This window comes from Lobosporangium transversale, assembly GCF_002105155.1.
Source record: "Lobosporangium transversale strain NRRL 3116 chromosome Unknown BCR41scaffold_75, whole genome shotgun sequence".
NCBI classification, from domain to species: Eukaryota; Fungi; Mortierellomycota; class Mortierellomycetes; order Mortierellales; family Mortierellaceae; genus Lobosporangium; species Lobosporangium transversale.
In genome coordinates this window covers 29,892-44,177 of record NW_019029053.1, presented here as the reverse complement: position 1 = coordinate 44,177, position 14,286 = coordinate 29,892, and the positions used below count along the sequence as shown (strand labels likewise).

General features: G+C 43.4%; 3 protein-coding genes across 3 annotated transcripts; 1 reads left to right on the top strand and 2 right to left on the bottom strand.

The window, feature by feature from the left end:
• Window positions 1-5: 5 nt before the first annotated feature.
• BCR41DRAFT_229935 (hypothetical protein) lies at window positions 6-3,180 on the bottom strand. Its single transcript, XM_022020061.1, has 8 exons — window positions 2,965-3,180; window positions 2,678-2,853; window positions 2,476-2,532; window positions 2,207-2,311; window positions 1,951-2,073; window positions 1,754-1,826; window positions 597-1,584; window positions 6-435 (listed from the first exon to the last, which is right to left on the bottom strand). The coding sequence occupies exons 1-8, from the start codon at window positions 3,002-3,004 to the stop codon at window positions 210-212; spliced, it is 1,788 nt and encodes a 595-aa protein (XP_021875577.1). The 5' UTR covers window positions 3,005-3,180; the 3' UTR covers window positions 6-209.
• A 418-nt stretch (window positions 3,181-3,598) lies between these two features.
• Window positions 3,599-4,450, top strand: BCR41DRAFT_426693 (hypothetical protein). Its single transcript, XM_022030764.1, has 3 exons — window positions 3,599-3,831; window positions 3,963-4,245; window positions 4,330-4,450. The coding sequence occupies exons 1-3, from the start codon at window positions 3,802-3,804 to the stop codon at window positions 4,398-4,400; spliced, it is 384 nt and encodes a 127-aa protein (XP_021875576.1). The 5' UTR covers window positions 3,599-3,801; the 3' UTR covers window positions 4,401-4,450.
• A 171-nt stretch (window positions 4,451-4,621) lies between these two features.
• On the bottom strand, window positions 4,622-8,152 carry BCR41DRAFT_364687 (hypothetical protein). The gene has a single exon (XM_022026058.1). The coding sequence runs from the start codon at window positions 7,822-7,824 to the stop codon at window positions 4,699-4,701; it is 3,126 nt and encodes a 1,041-aa protein (XP_021875575.1). The 5' UTR covers window positions 7,825-8,152; the 3' UTR covers window positions 4,622-4,698.
• Window positions 8,153-14,286: the final 6,134 nt, after the last annotated feature.

Genomic DNA, 14,286 nt, shown 5'->3' with positions numbered 1-14,286 from the left:
TTTCTCTTACGATTACGATACCACAGCATTCTTTACAGCATAGATTTATTTACACAATGTTCATGAAATAAAATAAAATAAAATAAAAGAGAAAAGAAAAAGGTGGGGTTGTTCAACATATTTAATTGTTATTCCAGGTTTGTGTATCTTTGGTGGTAAGAGCTGTGACTCTATCCTTTCTAGTGTGTGTATTTTCCAAACAGATTCATTTATTCCAACTCCCTATACAGGTCCTCTTCAGAGATGAGAGAGGCAGAGGCTTTGACTATGCTTTCCTTCTGCACCTTCGTAGTCCCATTCGATGGATTTCGTTGTCGTGCTTCGTCATTAGATCCTGTACTATCTGTTGAGCTTATCGATCGCAATGTTGCGTGTTGCGTGTACTCTATCGATTCTTTATCAATCCTTGTTCTCCTAATGGTTCCTGCCTTGCGCCTGAATTATTGTCAAGTCCAAAAAAAAAAAAAAAAAAAAAAAAAAAAAAAAACAGATAGTACGTGTCAGCATGATCCAGTAAAATAGAGAAAAATAACCAAATGACTTTTTTTTTTTTTTTTTTTTTTTTTTTTGATCAATTTTGTGTAGTTGGCATTTACATGGACACAACTGGGTATCGACCTCGCCCTTGTTTACTGGGGCCAGGATTATCGGGTGGGGCTGGACTATTTGATCTGCTTTTCTTGACTGCCACGACACCATTATCGGCTTCGTTATCACCGCGCACAGGAGCACTAGTGTCGTCCATCTCTCTTAAACGCTTCCGAGCATAGGGATCGGATGGTTGACCCTCAACAGCTACCTTCACTTGTGCATGTTGACCAATTAACAATCTACTGGCCTGGTCAGACTCTTCGCGCTTGATGACTAGCCCTTGTGAGGAGGAGCTAGACGATGACGATGAAGATGTGGCCCTCGATGATAGGCCAACAACACAACTTTTGCCCTCATTTTTCGCTGGGCCTGTTGAACCGTGGCTCGCAGCTTCTGACACTCGACTGATGAGGTGCTGCGCTCCAGCAGTAAGGTCGTCCAAGTGATGTTTGATAGATTCCTGATCAGCGTTTGACAGCTTCGAGGATACTGACACTAAAGATGATACTGCCACAGCTTTACGCGATGATTTGCGGACCAAGGGTTCGTCTTCTGTTTGTTCGTTTTGTTTGTGTTTGCCGCTACGTCCCTCCGCTGCATCATCATTGTCCCATCCATAACCATCCTGAGGATGTGGCAATTTCTGCCGCTGTAGTGCTTGCAGCCCAGGATCCTCGTGCCCATGCTCTGGGTCCTGAGATCCACTGTCTTTGATTGCAGTATCCTTTTCAGCTTTGATATGCTGAGAACCCATTTCTGAACCTCCATCCGATCCCAGCTCTGTTGCCGACGCCTTCCCTCTGCCTCGACCTCGTCCACGGCCACGGCCTCTGGCACTGCTCGTTCTACGCCCTGTGCCTTTGCCGTTGCTTGATCCTTGACTATTTTCATCCCCAGTCTCTTCCTGCTTCTTTAACTTTGAAAGGTCCACGTCGATGTCTTCGACTTTTCTTCCTTCGAGTACTGCTGTTTTTCGACGTTCTTCTCTTAGGGCTTTAAAGATTATCATATTTAGAAGGCGGAGGGAAAAGGAAAAAGAAGAAAGAAGAAGAAGAAGAAAAAAAAAAAAAAAAGGAGGAAGTCCAGATAATAACGAGGTTAGACCAAGCATGAGTAACGTTTTTCAAAAAGCAGAAGGAATTTCCTAAGCATTCCTGCTTACCTTTTTCGAGGATCTCTACATCTTTATGAAGCAGGGCAATCTTTTCTTTCTTGGTATTGATTAAGCATCGAAACTTTTTTTTTTTTTTTTTTTTTTTTTTTTTACCATTTGAAGAGAAAGAAATATGTCATTTTAGTATAGTAGCTGTTTTTTTTTTATATATATATATATATATTTTATTTCATTTTGGTTGGTACCTTTTCCATCATGTCGCTTTGAGAACGTCTTTTATCCAGTTTGAAATCAGCCAATAGGCTTTTACACTCCTTATACTGGCGGTCCAAACCGTGAACATGCTCCTTTAAACTGTCACTCAAACGCTAACACATAATAAAGAAAGCGGAGGAAGAGGGACGAGGTTATGTTTTTCATCCAAGTAGCATCATTTTTAGTTTTCGGAAGAAAAAAAAAAAAAAAAAAAAAAAAAAAAAGAGAGAAAGAGAGATGCCATACCTCAAACTTCCGTCGTTCTTCAATGGTGGTTTTGATCCATTGACGCAGGACCCTCTTTGACTCTTCTAGAGTAACCTTCTCCAAATTCATAGTTCCTAAGATGGTCTATAAAATAAAAATAGAAAGGATAGCATAGAGCGATAGTTATTTATCTATCTTTTTCATCATTTTTCATCATTTTTCATCATTTTCATCATTTTCATCATTTTCATCCTTTTCATCCTTTTCATCCTTTTCATCCTTTTTAATATCGTCTCATTATGTCCTACCTTCTGCTGTGATGTCCTTCCTCCGATTGTGTTGGTTGTAGATCCAGCCCAAGTCAGCTAAGAGAAAGGGAAAAAAATATTGAATATGATGAGCTGAGTGAAAGAAGAAGAAGAAGAAGAAGAAAGAAAAAAGAAAAGAAAAGCAATCGAGGAATCATTGAACTTGACAACTAGAAGAATGACTTTTTTTTTCCTTTCATACCTCCAAGTCGTCAGAAAGCAAATTGGCAGATCGGACACTAAGGGTGAGTGCCCATTTGTCGCCTTGCTTTTTTGGCATGCCTTTAAAGGCATCTATGGTCAGACTTTCATACAGATCACCGTTTACCATGTCTTCACAACGACTATGTCTCTGTGCCTCCCAATGGCTACGAGTTACTATTGACAAAAATAACAAACAATTCGTTAGTAAACAAAAAGGTTCAGGCTTGACTCTCAAAAATAAAAGCTTTTTTTTTTTTTTTTTTTTTTTTTTTTTTTTTTCCTTACTTACAGGTCCCTTTCCAGAAAGAAACATAGTCCATGACATAGATCCTACATTGTTTTGCCTTTTCCTCTCTTAATGGGGCGCTACTACTACTGGTAGTAATATCGTCGTTACCATCACCCATCGCTGGGGCTGTCTCCCAAATGGTTTGGATAGCATGATCAGCCTTAAAGCTTCGAGTGCCGCCCTTGCCCGCGCTGAATCCATGGATATTGAAGAGGGACACCTCTTGGCCTGTCATTTTTTATTGTTTATTTTTCTTCCAGTTTCAGGAGGTGATAAGACGTCAAAAGAGCTAAGAAATGAGTGGAAAGAGTAATGTTGTCGTTTAACTTTTTAAGCAAATACGCGTTGAGGTGGAATAGAGTGTGTTTTTTTTTTTTTTTTTTTAACTTTCAAGAAATGATGTAAACAATGATGTGTAGCTTTGTGCAGAGTAATTGACAAGTAGGAAAGTAGGAAAAAAAAGAAAAGTAATAAAAGTAATACAAGAATGATGATGTTTTGACATTGAGAAATGGAGATACGAACGAATAACTTTTTATATTTATACTTTTTGGTGGCAAAAAATATTCCACGTGGGAGAAAGAAAAAAGAAAAACCAAAAGACCATTGAACCATTGAACCATTGACAGACAATACGCGTCTATCGAAAAGCCAAAGAACTGCTTGAAAGGAAAAGGTCGTTTGTACTGTACATGCACATGTACATCAACGACTGATCTAGGCAGAGCATCATCAAATGGTCTGACCAATTAAAGGATGATTAGCAGTCCAACGATCTTGCCTTCACTATCACTGCCCTTTTAATTACTGATTTCCTATTCCTCCCTTGAACAATGACAAACCAAGTCCTCATGTCATCAGAGGTACTCATTCATCTTTGAAATGTCCACTCTAACTAAATAAACAAATTTAAAAAAATAGAGTCGCATCAAACGCTTTGCATCTATATACTCAAGTATATACTTATTTATATACATGTGTATGTCCCTTATAGCCTACAACCGATAGAAAGCATAGCAACATTGAAGTTGTAGACCAAGCAACTCGTTCACCCGAAACGTTCTCACCCCATGACCGCCCCCACCTTCACCCGCATCTGAAAACTCCTTTACTTCATCAAACTCAACAGCAACAACAATTACCTACAGACTGTCTGCCCTGTAAGGTGATCGGCTGTGCTGGTTTCGGAGGTTTAGGTCTCTACTCCTTCTATCAAGCCCAGCAACTGCCGAAAACTCTGGTGGCTCGTCGACTCGGGCTCGGACTTTTGGGAACAGGCATGTTTTATCCTTGTATTTGTTGATCAAAGAAATATTGGGCACTCAACTGATTTTTTTTTTTTTTTTTTTTTTTTTCTATAGCATTCATTGGCGCTGCAATTTACAGATTGACCATGCCTATCATTCAGGAGCCACCACCACCAGAAAAATAAAAATGAAGAAATAAGGAATAATAATATAAAGACTCTTCCACAAGCATGATCTATTTTTTTTTTTTTTTTTTTTTTATTATTTTTTTTTTTTTATTAATAAAAATGATGATTTTAAATAAGCTAGATAATACCACTTTAGATAAAAAGTAAACAATAATGTAAATGTATAATGAGTGCTTTCTTTTTCTTTTTCTTTTTTCTTTTCTTTTCTTTTCTTTTTTTTTTTTTTTCTTTTCTTTGCAATAGTAAAAAAAGTAGTTGTAGTGGGTATTTTTGTGATTATAAAATTAAAAAATGATTATACTCTTCCAAAGTAGACATCGCGCAATATCTCGTGAGTGTAACGGTGATCGGGCTCGACCTCCAACAGACCACGAACAGCCTTGCGAGCGTCGTCCTCCTTGATGGCGTCCAAGGCAGGAGTGAACTTGTTGCCATCCTCGTTCGTCAACTGGAACTCTGCAAAGTTGCTGGAGGAGAAGTAGGCCTTGCGAGCATGGAGCTCATAGATGATCAATCCCAAAGACCAGCGATCCATCGTCACTGCAGACGACACATTACCATCACCCTTCTTGCGTCCGTTCAAGATCTCAGGTGCAGCATAGGTAGCAGTCGTAACCGAGGTATCCACAGTCTCACCAACGAAGCGTGCATGACCAAAGTTCCAAAGCTTCCAGACCAACTGTCCATTGCCGTTCACCGCATCCTTGCCAGGAACACCCTCAATGTAGAACGAGGCTGGTCGAACATTCAAGTGGACCACATGGTGCTCATGACACCAGCGCAGAGCATCCGAGAGCGAAGCAGTCAATTGGCGGATCTGAGTCGAAGACAACTGCTCAGTCAACATGTAGGACTCCAAGGTACGAGAGAACGATCCCAAAATGGAGACATAGCGGTATTCAGCAAACGCAGGGAGCGAGTACAGAGTGTGAAGGTCAGCGATGTAGCGATCAGACTTGAGATGCTGAAGCATACCGGCCTCACGCTTCCAGTGGGTCTCAACCTTCATCCACTTGATGGTACGGCGAGCATGAGGAGCCTTGACTTCCTCAACATGTGTGTATTGAGTGTCATCGATATTGACATCACCAGCAGCAACCTTCTTGAACTTTGAGAACAAGACAGTACCGATCTCAGCATTAGGGATAGCTGCCGAGGCATCAGCACGCTCGTAACGCATGATACTCAACTTGAGCGTAATCTGGGTCTTGTTCGCAGCCTGCTCAGCAGGGGTCAAGGTACCGCCTCCAACAACGCGGGTCGTGGTCGTGGTCTGGTGTTCGTTTCCAATCAATGTAGCTCCGGCTCCGACGATCACAGCGCCTCCTGGGATGCGGAAACTACCATCTTCAGTACGCTCGACGACAGTGCGAATTTCCTGGCCATCAGGTCCGTTAGTGATCTGGTAGTAGCGAGTCTCGCCAGTCTCATCACGCTCAGCAACGATACGGGTCTGGGTCGAAGTTGAGCTTCCCACAGGAATGGGATTTCCAGAGACAGTGCGGGTGTTAGTAGTAACGTTTCCAGTAATGACAGCACCAATGACCTTGCGAATCTCTCCAGTCTCGGTCCTCTCCTCATTCACATAGCGCAACTCACCCTCAGGCTCCTTGACAGGGATGTGGACAAATTCACCAGTCTCCTGATTGCGTTCAAACTTCGTGCGGATAGCATTGCCGTTGTATGGATCAACAATCACATAGCGGATCTCATTGGTCGAGGTGCGTTCAGTCATAATGCGAGGTCCCATGATAACACGAGTAATTGTGGTGTTGATGATATTTCCAACAACGTAGCGGATCTCGCCAGACTCGGTGCGCTCATTAATGACCTCATAAATATCAGCAGACTCATCGTTCGTGGGGATCATGCGAAGTTCTCCAGTGCTGGTGCGCTCAGTGATGATACGGATGGCATTGCCGCTAAAACCTCCAACAATGATATAGCGGATCTCGCCAGTGGATGTGCGCTCAGTAATGATACGGGTAGTCGAGGTAACAGTGCTAATGGTTCCAGGGATAACACGGGTGCTGCCAGAGTGCGTGCGCTCAACAACGGTGCCAGCGACTCCTCCAGCAATGATGCTGCCAACAATGTATCGGGTGCTACCAGTGTTGGTGCGTTCAGTGATGACATGACGCAACTCACCAGTAGGCTCGTTGGTGGGGGTCATACGAATCTCGCCGTTGGAGGTACGCTCAGTGATGACACGAATGGCGTTGCCGCTAAAGTCACCAACGATAACGTAGCGAATCTCTCCAGTCTCAGTGTGCTCAGTTACAATACGGGTCGAGGAGGTGATGGTGGTGGTACCGCCAGGGATGATACGGGTGCTCTCTCCATCATCAGAATTATGGGACTTGATAACATGTCGAACAACACTGGCGCCAGCAACTCCAATAACACTTCCAATGATATAGCGGATCTTGCCATTCTCATCGCGTTCAGTAATGACCTCACGTTCTTCACCTTCTTGGCCATCAACAGGGATCAAAATGTCTTCACCTGACTCGGTGCGCTGGGTGATAGTGCGGACAGTGGTGCAGTCAGGGGCAACGCCAGTCAAAACATGGCGAGGAGTGCCAGTCTCCGTGCGTTCAGTGGTCACAGTGCGACCGCCAGTGCCAGTCGTGGTGTAGACGGGGCCATGCTTGTTGGTCGTGACAGTTGTCTTGCTAGTAACAGTGGTCGATTCATCATTGTCATTCTTCTTCTTACCGAAGATGGCAGCGCTAGCGGCACCAGCAACGCTCCATAGAGTACCTTTGAGACCACCGCCAGAATTGTTCGTAGTGGTTTCAGTCGTAGAGTTATCAGGAGCAGGGACCACACCACTAGGGCCAGAGGGATTGTTGTTAGAATCGTCATCACAGGGGCCACCAGGAACAGGAACGAAACCACCGCTAGGGCCAGAAGGATTCTTTGAAGAGTTGTCATCATTAGGACCACCAGAAACAGGGACAGGGACAGGGACAAAGCCACCACGACCACTGCTAGTCTCAGTTGGTTTGTCGCCAGAGGGACCGCCAGGGGCGACATGACCATTAGAAACCTTTTCACGACTATCCTCGCTCGAACGACGGCTTGCAGCAGCACCAATAATACCACCAGCAACAACGCCGGCAGCGATGCCACCAATATTATTGCGGTCACCGTTAGGAGAAGCACCAGAGCCAGAAGGTCCTGGGAAAGCACCGCCAGCAGAAGGTACACTGGGATGAGCATTGGTATTAGTAGGAGCGCCAGGCTGATTCTTATCTTCACCACGTTCTAGATCAATGGGACCAATGGGTGCCAAGGGAGGGAGGTTGCTGCCACTGCCATGGGCAGAGCTATACTCGGTGTGACCAGCGGGGGGAATACCATGGGCGTTTTCTTCTCTACTACGGCGTTCTCTGCGACGACGGGCGAAGAGGAACATCAAGGCGATCAAGCAGATGAGACACAAGCCACCGATAATACCTCCAATGATAGCGCCAGTGTTGTTCTTGCCACCAGATGTCTTGCCACCGGCACCTCCAGGAAGGATACCGTCAGTGGGGACGACACCAGGAGAAGTTGTGGTAGGGAGGCCAGGAATAACGGTGGGACCGCCAGATGGAATGCCAGTGGGGAAGCCGGGGGGTACTGGTGGGATCCAAGATCCGCCATCACCACCACCACCGCCGCCATTGCCACCACCGTTGCCACCACCACCGTTGCCACCGCCGCCATTGCCACCACCACCGTTGCCTCCGCCACCGCCACCGGAGCCACCATCTCCTCCTCCTCCTCCTCCTCCTCCACCACCGCCACCGGAGCCGCCATCTCCTCCGCCACCACCACCACCAGAACCGCCATCTCCTCCGCCACCACCGCCACCAGAGCCGCCATCTCCTCCACCAGAGCCACCATCTCCTCCTCCACCTCCACCTCCACCTCCACCTCCACCACCGGAGCCACCATCTCCTCCTCCTCCGCCGCCGCCACCGCCAGAGCCACCGTCACCTCCTCCTCCACCGCCACCGGAGCCGCCATCTCCACCACCGCCGGAACCACCATCTCCTCCTCCTCCTCCTCCTCCTCCGCCGCCGGAGCCACCATCTCCACCACCGCCGCCACCTCCAGAACCACCGCCACCGCCACTGCCACCGCCACCTCCGATACCGCCACCGCCGCCACCGTTACCGCCAGTGGGTGGGACGTAGATGCTAGTAGGAGGGGTGATCATAACTGGTGGTAGAGGCTCGCCAGGGCGCAGATTGGTAGAGCACTTTTCTCTAGAGGCACAACCTCCGTAGACAAGGATACCGTTACCGCAGTTGGCAACAGCAAAGTCACCACTGATGGGCGTACCCTGGGAACGGGGAACAATATTGTATGGAGGTCCAGCTGTGGTGTTGACGGACCAGACACCAACGCCGACATCGTTCTATGAAAACAGAGAAAGAGATGGGGAGAAAAAGAAGGTTTATTTTAGTTGGTTATATTTAAAGGTAGAGAGAGCCTTTAAGACTTTTTGCAAAAGTGTGGATTTTTTTTTTTTTTTTTTACCTTGCCAAAAATCCAAATGGAACCACCATGATTTGTAGCACGAGGCACGGTGATATTCAGGGGATGCAAAGGATGGCAATCACTGGTGACCTGAATAGGGTGTTCTGAGGAAGAATCAGCAGCATTGATGTCATAGTAGCACGAAGCCTTGGGTCCGAAGAGGAAGAAAGTCTTGCCAGTCAGGGGAGCAGCAGCAAGACGCATATCGGTGGGTACATTACTACAAAGGAAAAGGTGAAGAGAGAAAAGGAAAAAAGTTAATATCAAGGCTTTGTTATGTAATCAATTGAGAAAACAAAGGACTATAATGACAAAAAGTTGATAAACATACGGGGTGGTCAATTGTTCGCACGAGTAAACATCATCATTTCGCAGTTGCACGCTGGTCAAGTGGCCACCGCGGGTATCCTGCCATTGGATCAAGATGTCATCCAACTTGGACTCGGTGTTCTGCCAGACCATGGCAGCATTGTTAGGGTAGGTCAACTCGCAAGGGATTTTCTTGTATGTCCAGGTACGGGCCCAATGATCCCAAACAGCGATACCGCCTTCGTATTGCACAGCAAAATGACGAGATGCGGTCAACCAGCACTGCTCAGTATGGTAGGGCTTGCCACCTCCAGGATAAGGGAGTGAAGTCCAGATGACAGAGGACCAGTTGGCAGCGCAGGTCGATTGCTGGACAAAGTAAAATACCAAGGAACCCCTGGAGTCATAACCAATCATGTAAGTCATGTTGTTGGTCGAGTCGATGACAATACAAGGGTGCTGGAGCACTGGTGGTGGTTCTGGGTGCCATCTAGACACAGGGTCAGCTAGAACATTTCAAGATTGAAAAAAGATAAATGGATGTGGTAAGCACCATGCATTATTGAGCGAAAATACATTGTCATTGTGCACCATTATTTTTTGTGTGCGTCCAATTTGATGGAGAGCAGTGAGTTTAGTCCAAAAGAGACAATAATAAGTGCCATTTGAGCATTTTCACAGTAGATGGAAGGGAGGAGTATGAAACAAAAAAAGAGAGCGCAACCGAGCGATGAAAAAAAAGAGCATAGGAAGGGAGGAAAAAAAAAAAGAATCCCTCCTCTTTCCCCATTCAACAAAAACGTGTGCTGAATATCCTAGATACAGATACAGATACAGATACAGAAACAGAAAGAGTGATCAAGTGGCGAGGTAAAGAAACCCAAAAAGTCCACGAAACCCGAGCGAATCAGGAATATGTGAAACATGTCTGAATAATACTGAAAAGAGTTCGTTCCTGAAAAAAGAAAAACTCTAAAAAGAACAAAGTTGCCCTATTCTATTCCTGTCCAAATGGTAATAGTCTTGCACATTGTATATGTGCCCAATGGATGATGAGATAAGAGATGTGGGGGAGGAGGGGAAGGGGGGGCTAAGGATAAAGGAGAGGAAAAAAAAAGATGGCATGCGAAGGGTGTACAATCCCCAAGAATAGAATGCAAACACAAACGTGTGTGAATGCTGTTCTGTTTCTCTTTGGGAAAGTTTAGTGCGTAGCCCAACGCCTCATTAGACCAATTGAAATGAAACTGGATAGATTCACTTTCAACGGCTTATATCAGTATTTATTGCCATTGTCCCTTTTGTCTCTTGTTCCTGTGCCTGTGTCTATAGTCCTTTTTTTTTTTCTTCTTTCTTTCTTTCTTTCGTCAGCTCGGAAAAGAATAACGGTCTCGACCCTTTTCATTATAATCGTAGTAAAAGTGGAAAAAGGGAATGGTCGGCAGAACATGAGTCTGCATAATGTACAAGAGTAGAACACTCAAGAAGAAGGTGGGAGGAAGTGAAGGATAGAGATGAAAAAAGGTGAAGGGAGTAAAGTGAGAGGAGTGAATGGAAGGTAAAGTGGGAAGGGAGGGGGGGATCCTTACAAGGAAGTTCAACTTGAGCTGAAGCAGGGTAGGCAGCGAGAACCATAGCCAAGAACGATGCCAGAGTGGCCTTATTCTTTTGAATGTCCATGGTGAAAGAACGAGCTACCCTCTCTTAAAAGACTTGGATGCAAGGAAGAGGGAGACTGTGACCAAATGGACAGAGAAAGAAATAGAAGGGTAAATATGAATAATATGTAAATAAAATATGGAAATGAACCTCCTCACAAGGTATAGGGTATGAATTAAGATGAAGGGAAGAGAGGAGGAGAAGAATGAGGAAGAGGAAGGAAGGATGGAGGATGGGAAATGGGTTTAATGAATGATGAGAGAGGAAGGGGAATGTGAGGAAAGAAGAAAAGAAAAGAAAAGAAAAAGAAAAAGAAAAGAGAAAAAAAAAAAAAGAAAATAAATAAATAAATAAATCGAAGGTTATAGGGGAAGTCGGAACACACCAAAGGCCAATTGTCCCCTCGATGTCTGTTTGGACATGCTATCCAACCCAGACCATGTCAATCATCTTTTGTAATCCAGCTCAGTCATTTCTACATCTCCTCCCGAGTATGACCCATGCAATGGCACAAGACATCGTCAAAGCAGGGTCCGCTTTTTTTTTTTTTTTTTTATTATTTTTTTTTTTTACCTTTTTTTCCTCCATTCTGAATCTGTTCTGAATCTGCTCTGAATCCGTCTTCGGTCTGTTTTGGAGGCGTAGTCTGGCGCTCAATGTTGCTCATTTTACCATCAACATGGTCTGCAGCTCGCTGACAAGTGACAGGCAAAGACAGACCGATACTTGGGTACCTTTGTCATGTATGGATCAATAAGGCCCCTCCTCCTTTTGTATATATATAAACATGTTTATGCGTTGCCACTTTGTGCAGTCGTTGTTCGAGTGAATGGAGTGCATGTACGCGGGAGTATAAACGGGGTTTTATGGTATCCCCATTGAACCATGCTTTGCTGATTTAAACCATTGGTGTGGTAGAATAATAAATCGATATAATCGAGGTGAATAGGCCGTTTTTACTTTTTATTTTTATTTTTATTTTTATTTTTTATTTTATTTTATTGGGAATTGTGGAAAATTCACTGCTCCTTATTCGCGGAGTGAATGAATGAATCATGACTGAATAAGGAGCATATGCTTATTATATATTTATATATACATGTATTTTATTTATATTATAAATATAATAAATATATATCATGTATATTTTATAAATATTAACAGAACAGAGCACTTGCACCTGCACTTGCACTTGCACTTGCACTTGCACTTGCACTTGTAACTTGAACTTGTAACTTGTGCTTGCAATGGAGGAAATGGAGGAGAATGAAATCCAAACATGTTGAGAATCTTACCACCCTCTGTTGTGTTCGTTGCCTCTGTTGTTGTAATCTTGGCTTGCTTTGCTTGCTTATTGCTCACAATCCTTTTTTTATCAATCCAACCCCGAGAGCCATGATGATGAAAGACCATCCTCAGTTACAATTCCCCACTCCTCTCCCACTAGCTGGACAAATACACTCGTTATTTTCTTTAAAAAAAAAAAAAAAAAAAAACGTCAAACAATCTTTTACCAGGATTACAGTATACATGTACATATTCTACAGCGATCGATGCATCTGCCAAACATAAGCAGCATAAATGACATCTCTCAAACGCAAAAAAAAAAAAAAAAAAAAAAAAACAAAGCAAAGCAAAGTGAACGATAGACGTGGTTTGAGAGCAAAGACCTTTAAATGGCCGAATGCCTTGACCACTGTCAAACAAAAAAAAAAAAAAAAAAAAAAAAAAAAAATATCGATTCACTACGACATAAGCATTTCGAAATTTCGAGATCTTTTTTTTATTTTTTTTTTTTTTCGGTCTTCATGGCCGCATGTCGCATGGTGGGGCTTTCGATCGACTGTTCGGTTACATTTTACATTTATATTTTTAGAGTCTCCTACAGATGTAGGCACATCACGATGGCCCTTTTTTTATTTTTTTTTTATTTTTTTGCATTATCCGCGGTATCATTCAAGGTATGTGTGAGACATGGAAAATAAAAAAAACGCGACCTACAGAAGCCTCGAAGGATCGGGAATGTCAATCTGGTTTTTTCATGCACCGCTAGAAAATCATTAGCAAAGCAGTAAAAATAAATTCAACAACAGAGCAAAATCCTAATGTTGCTTGGCCCATGAACCCGTTATTCGTTCTCTTTCTTTTCTGAGAATCCCATGTCTTCCAATCTTAAAGAGGCGTTGCGCGCTGGACATCTCCAACTTGGATGGAAAGTAAGAGGCAGTTGATGGAATTAATACACATTCATGTATTCATGTATATATTAATCTCATTTCTCATTTCTCATTTCTCATAGACCCACCAAAGCGAGAAAGAAAAAAAATGTGGCCACAAATACCCGGCTCTCGTACACTTTGAGCCATTTCCAACCTATTACATTTTCCACCTCAAATGAAATATACATGTACATGTATTGTACACCTAATTCTTAATAAACCTTTGATCGGATCAAAATTGTTTGGTTCATTTCTGTCTTTGGCGCACAATCCTCATGCACCACAGTCCATTCACTGCTCATTCTTTTCAATTTACAAATAGGCTTGCTGAAAAAAATAGATAACAGGGAAGCGGGGGGGGGGGGGGGGGGGGGTATAGGCGCAAAACTCAGATCCGGTTCCCTTCCCCCCCTCCGTTCTACAGAAGCCACAGATGCAACATTGAAAGATTCATGGGATTATAATGAAGGGTTGTGCAACATGCCAAAACAAAAACAAAAAACTCGGATTATGCTATATTTTATAAACATTACACATTCTTTTTTTTTTAAATGAAAGATGGACGCTTTTATATCTTATGCATCTTGCAGTGATCCAATTCCAACATCTTATCCCGCGCGTATCTACAGAACCTCCTATGTATTCACCTATTCTCCATTTCCACATTCCCATTCCACGGTCCCAGACTTTGATCCTTTCCCATGCTCATTAAGTAAACAAACAAAGCTTATATATATATACTTTTTATATGGGACCCATTCAATTAAGTGCTGATGCATGGTCGCATGGTCTAAAGAAAAAAAAAAAAAAAAAACCAAAAACCAAAAACCAAAGTGTATAAACATTTGTTTGTGCAAACCATGCCGTTTTACGTCGCCATGCATTGAATTCCCTCCGATTCATCTGCATAGCTTGGTTGAGCTGACTAGATGTGCATTCCAGCTTTTTTTTTTTTTTTTTTTTTTTATTATTATTATTATGATTATTTTGTTGCTTATTGTTTGTGATATTTTTCAATGTCTGTGTCATTGAATGATCCAGTAGTGATCCTCTTCGGCTATTTAAACTGTATTATAAAATACACTCGTAGAGGTGATCACTAACTGAAGATCCTTGCCTTGGTAATCCAGACAAAGAGAGAATGAGCTTATTTGTTTGTTTAA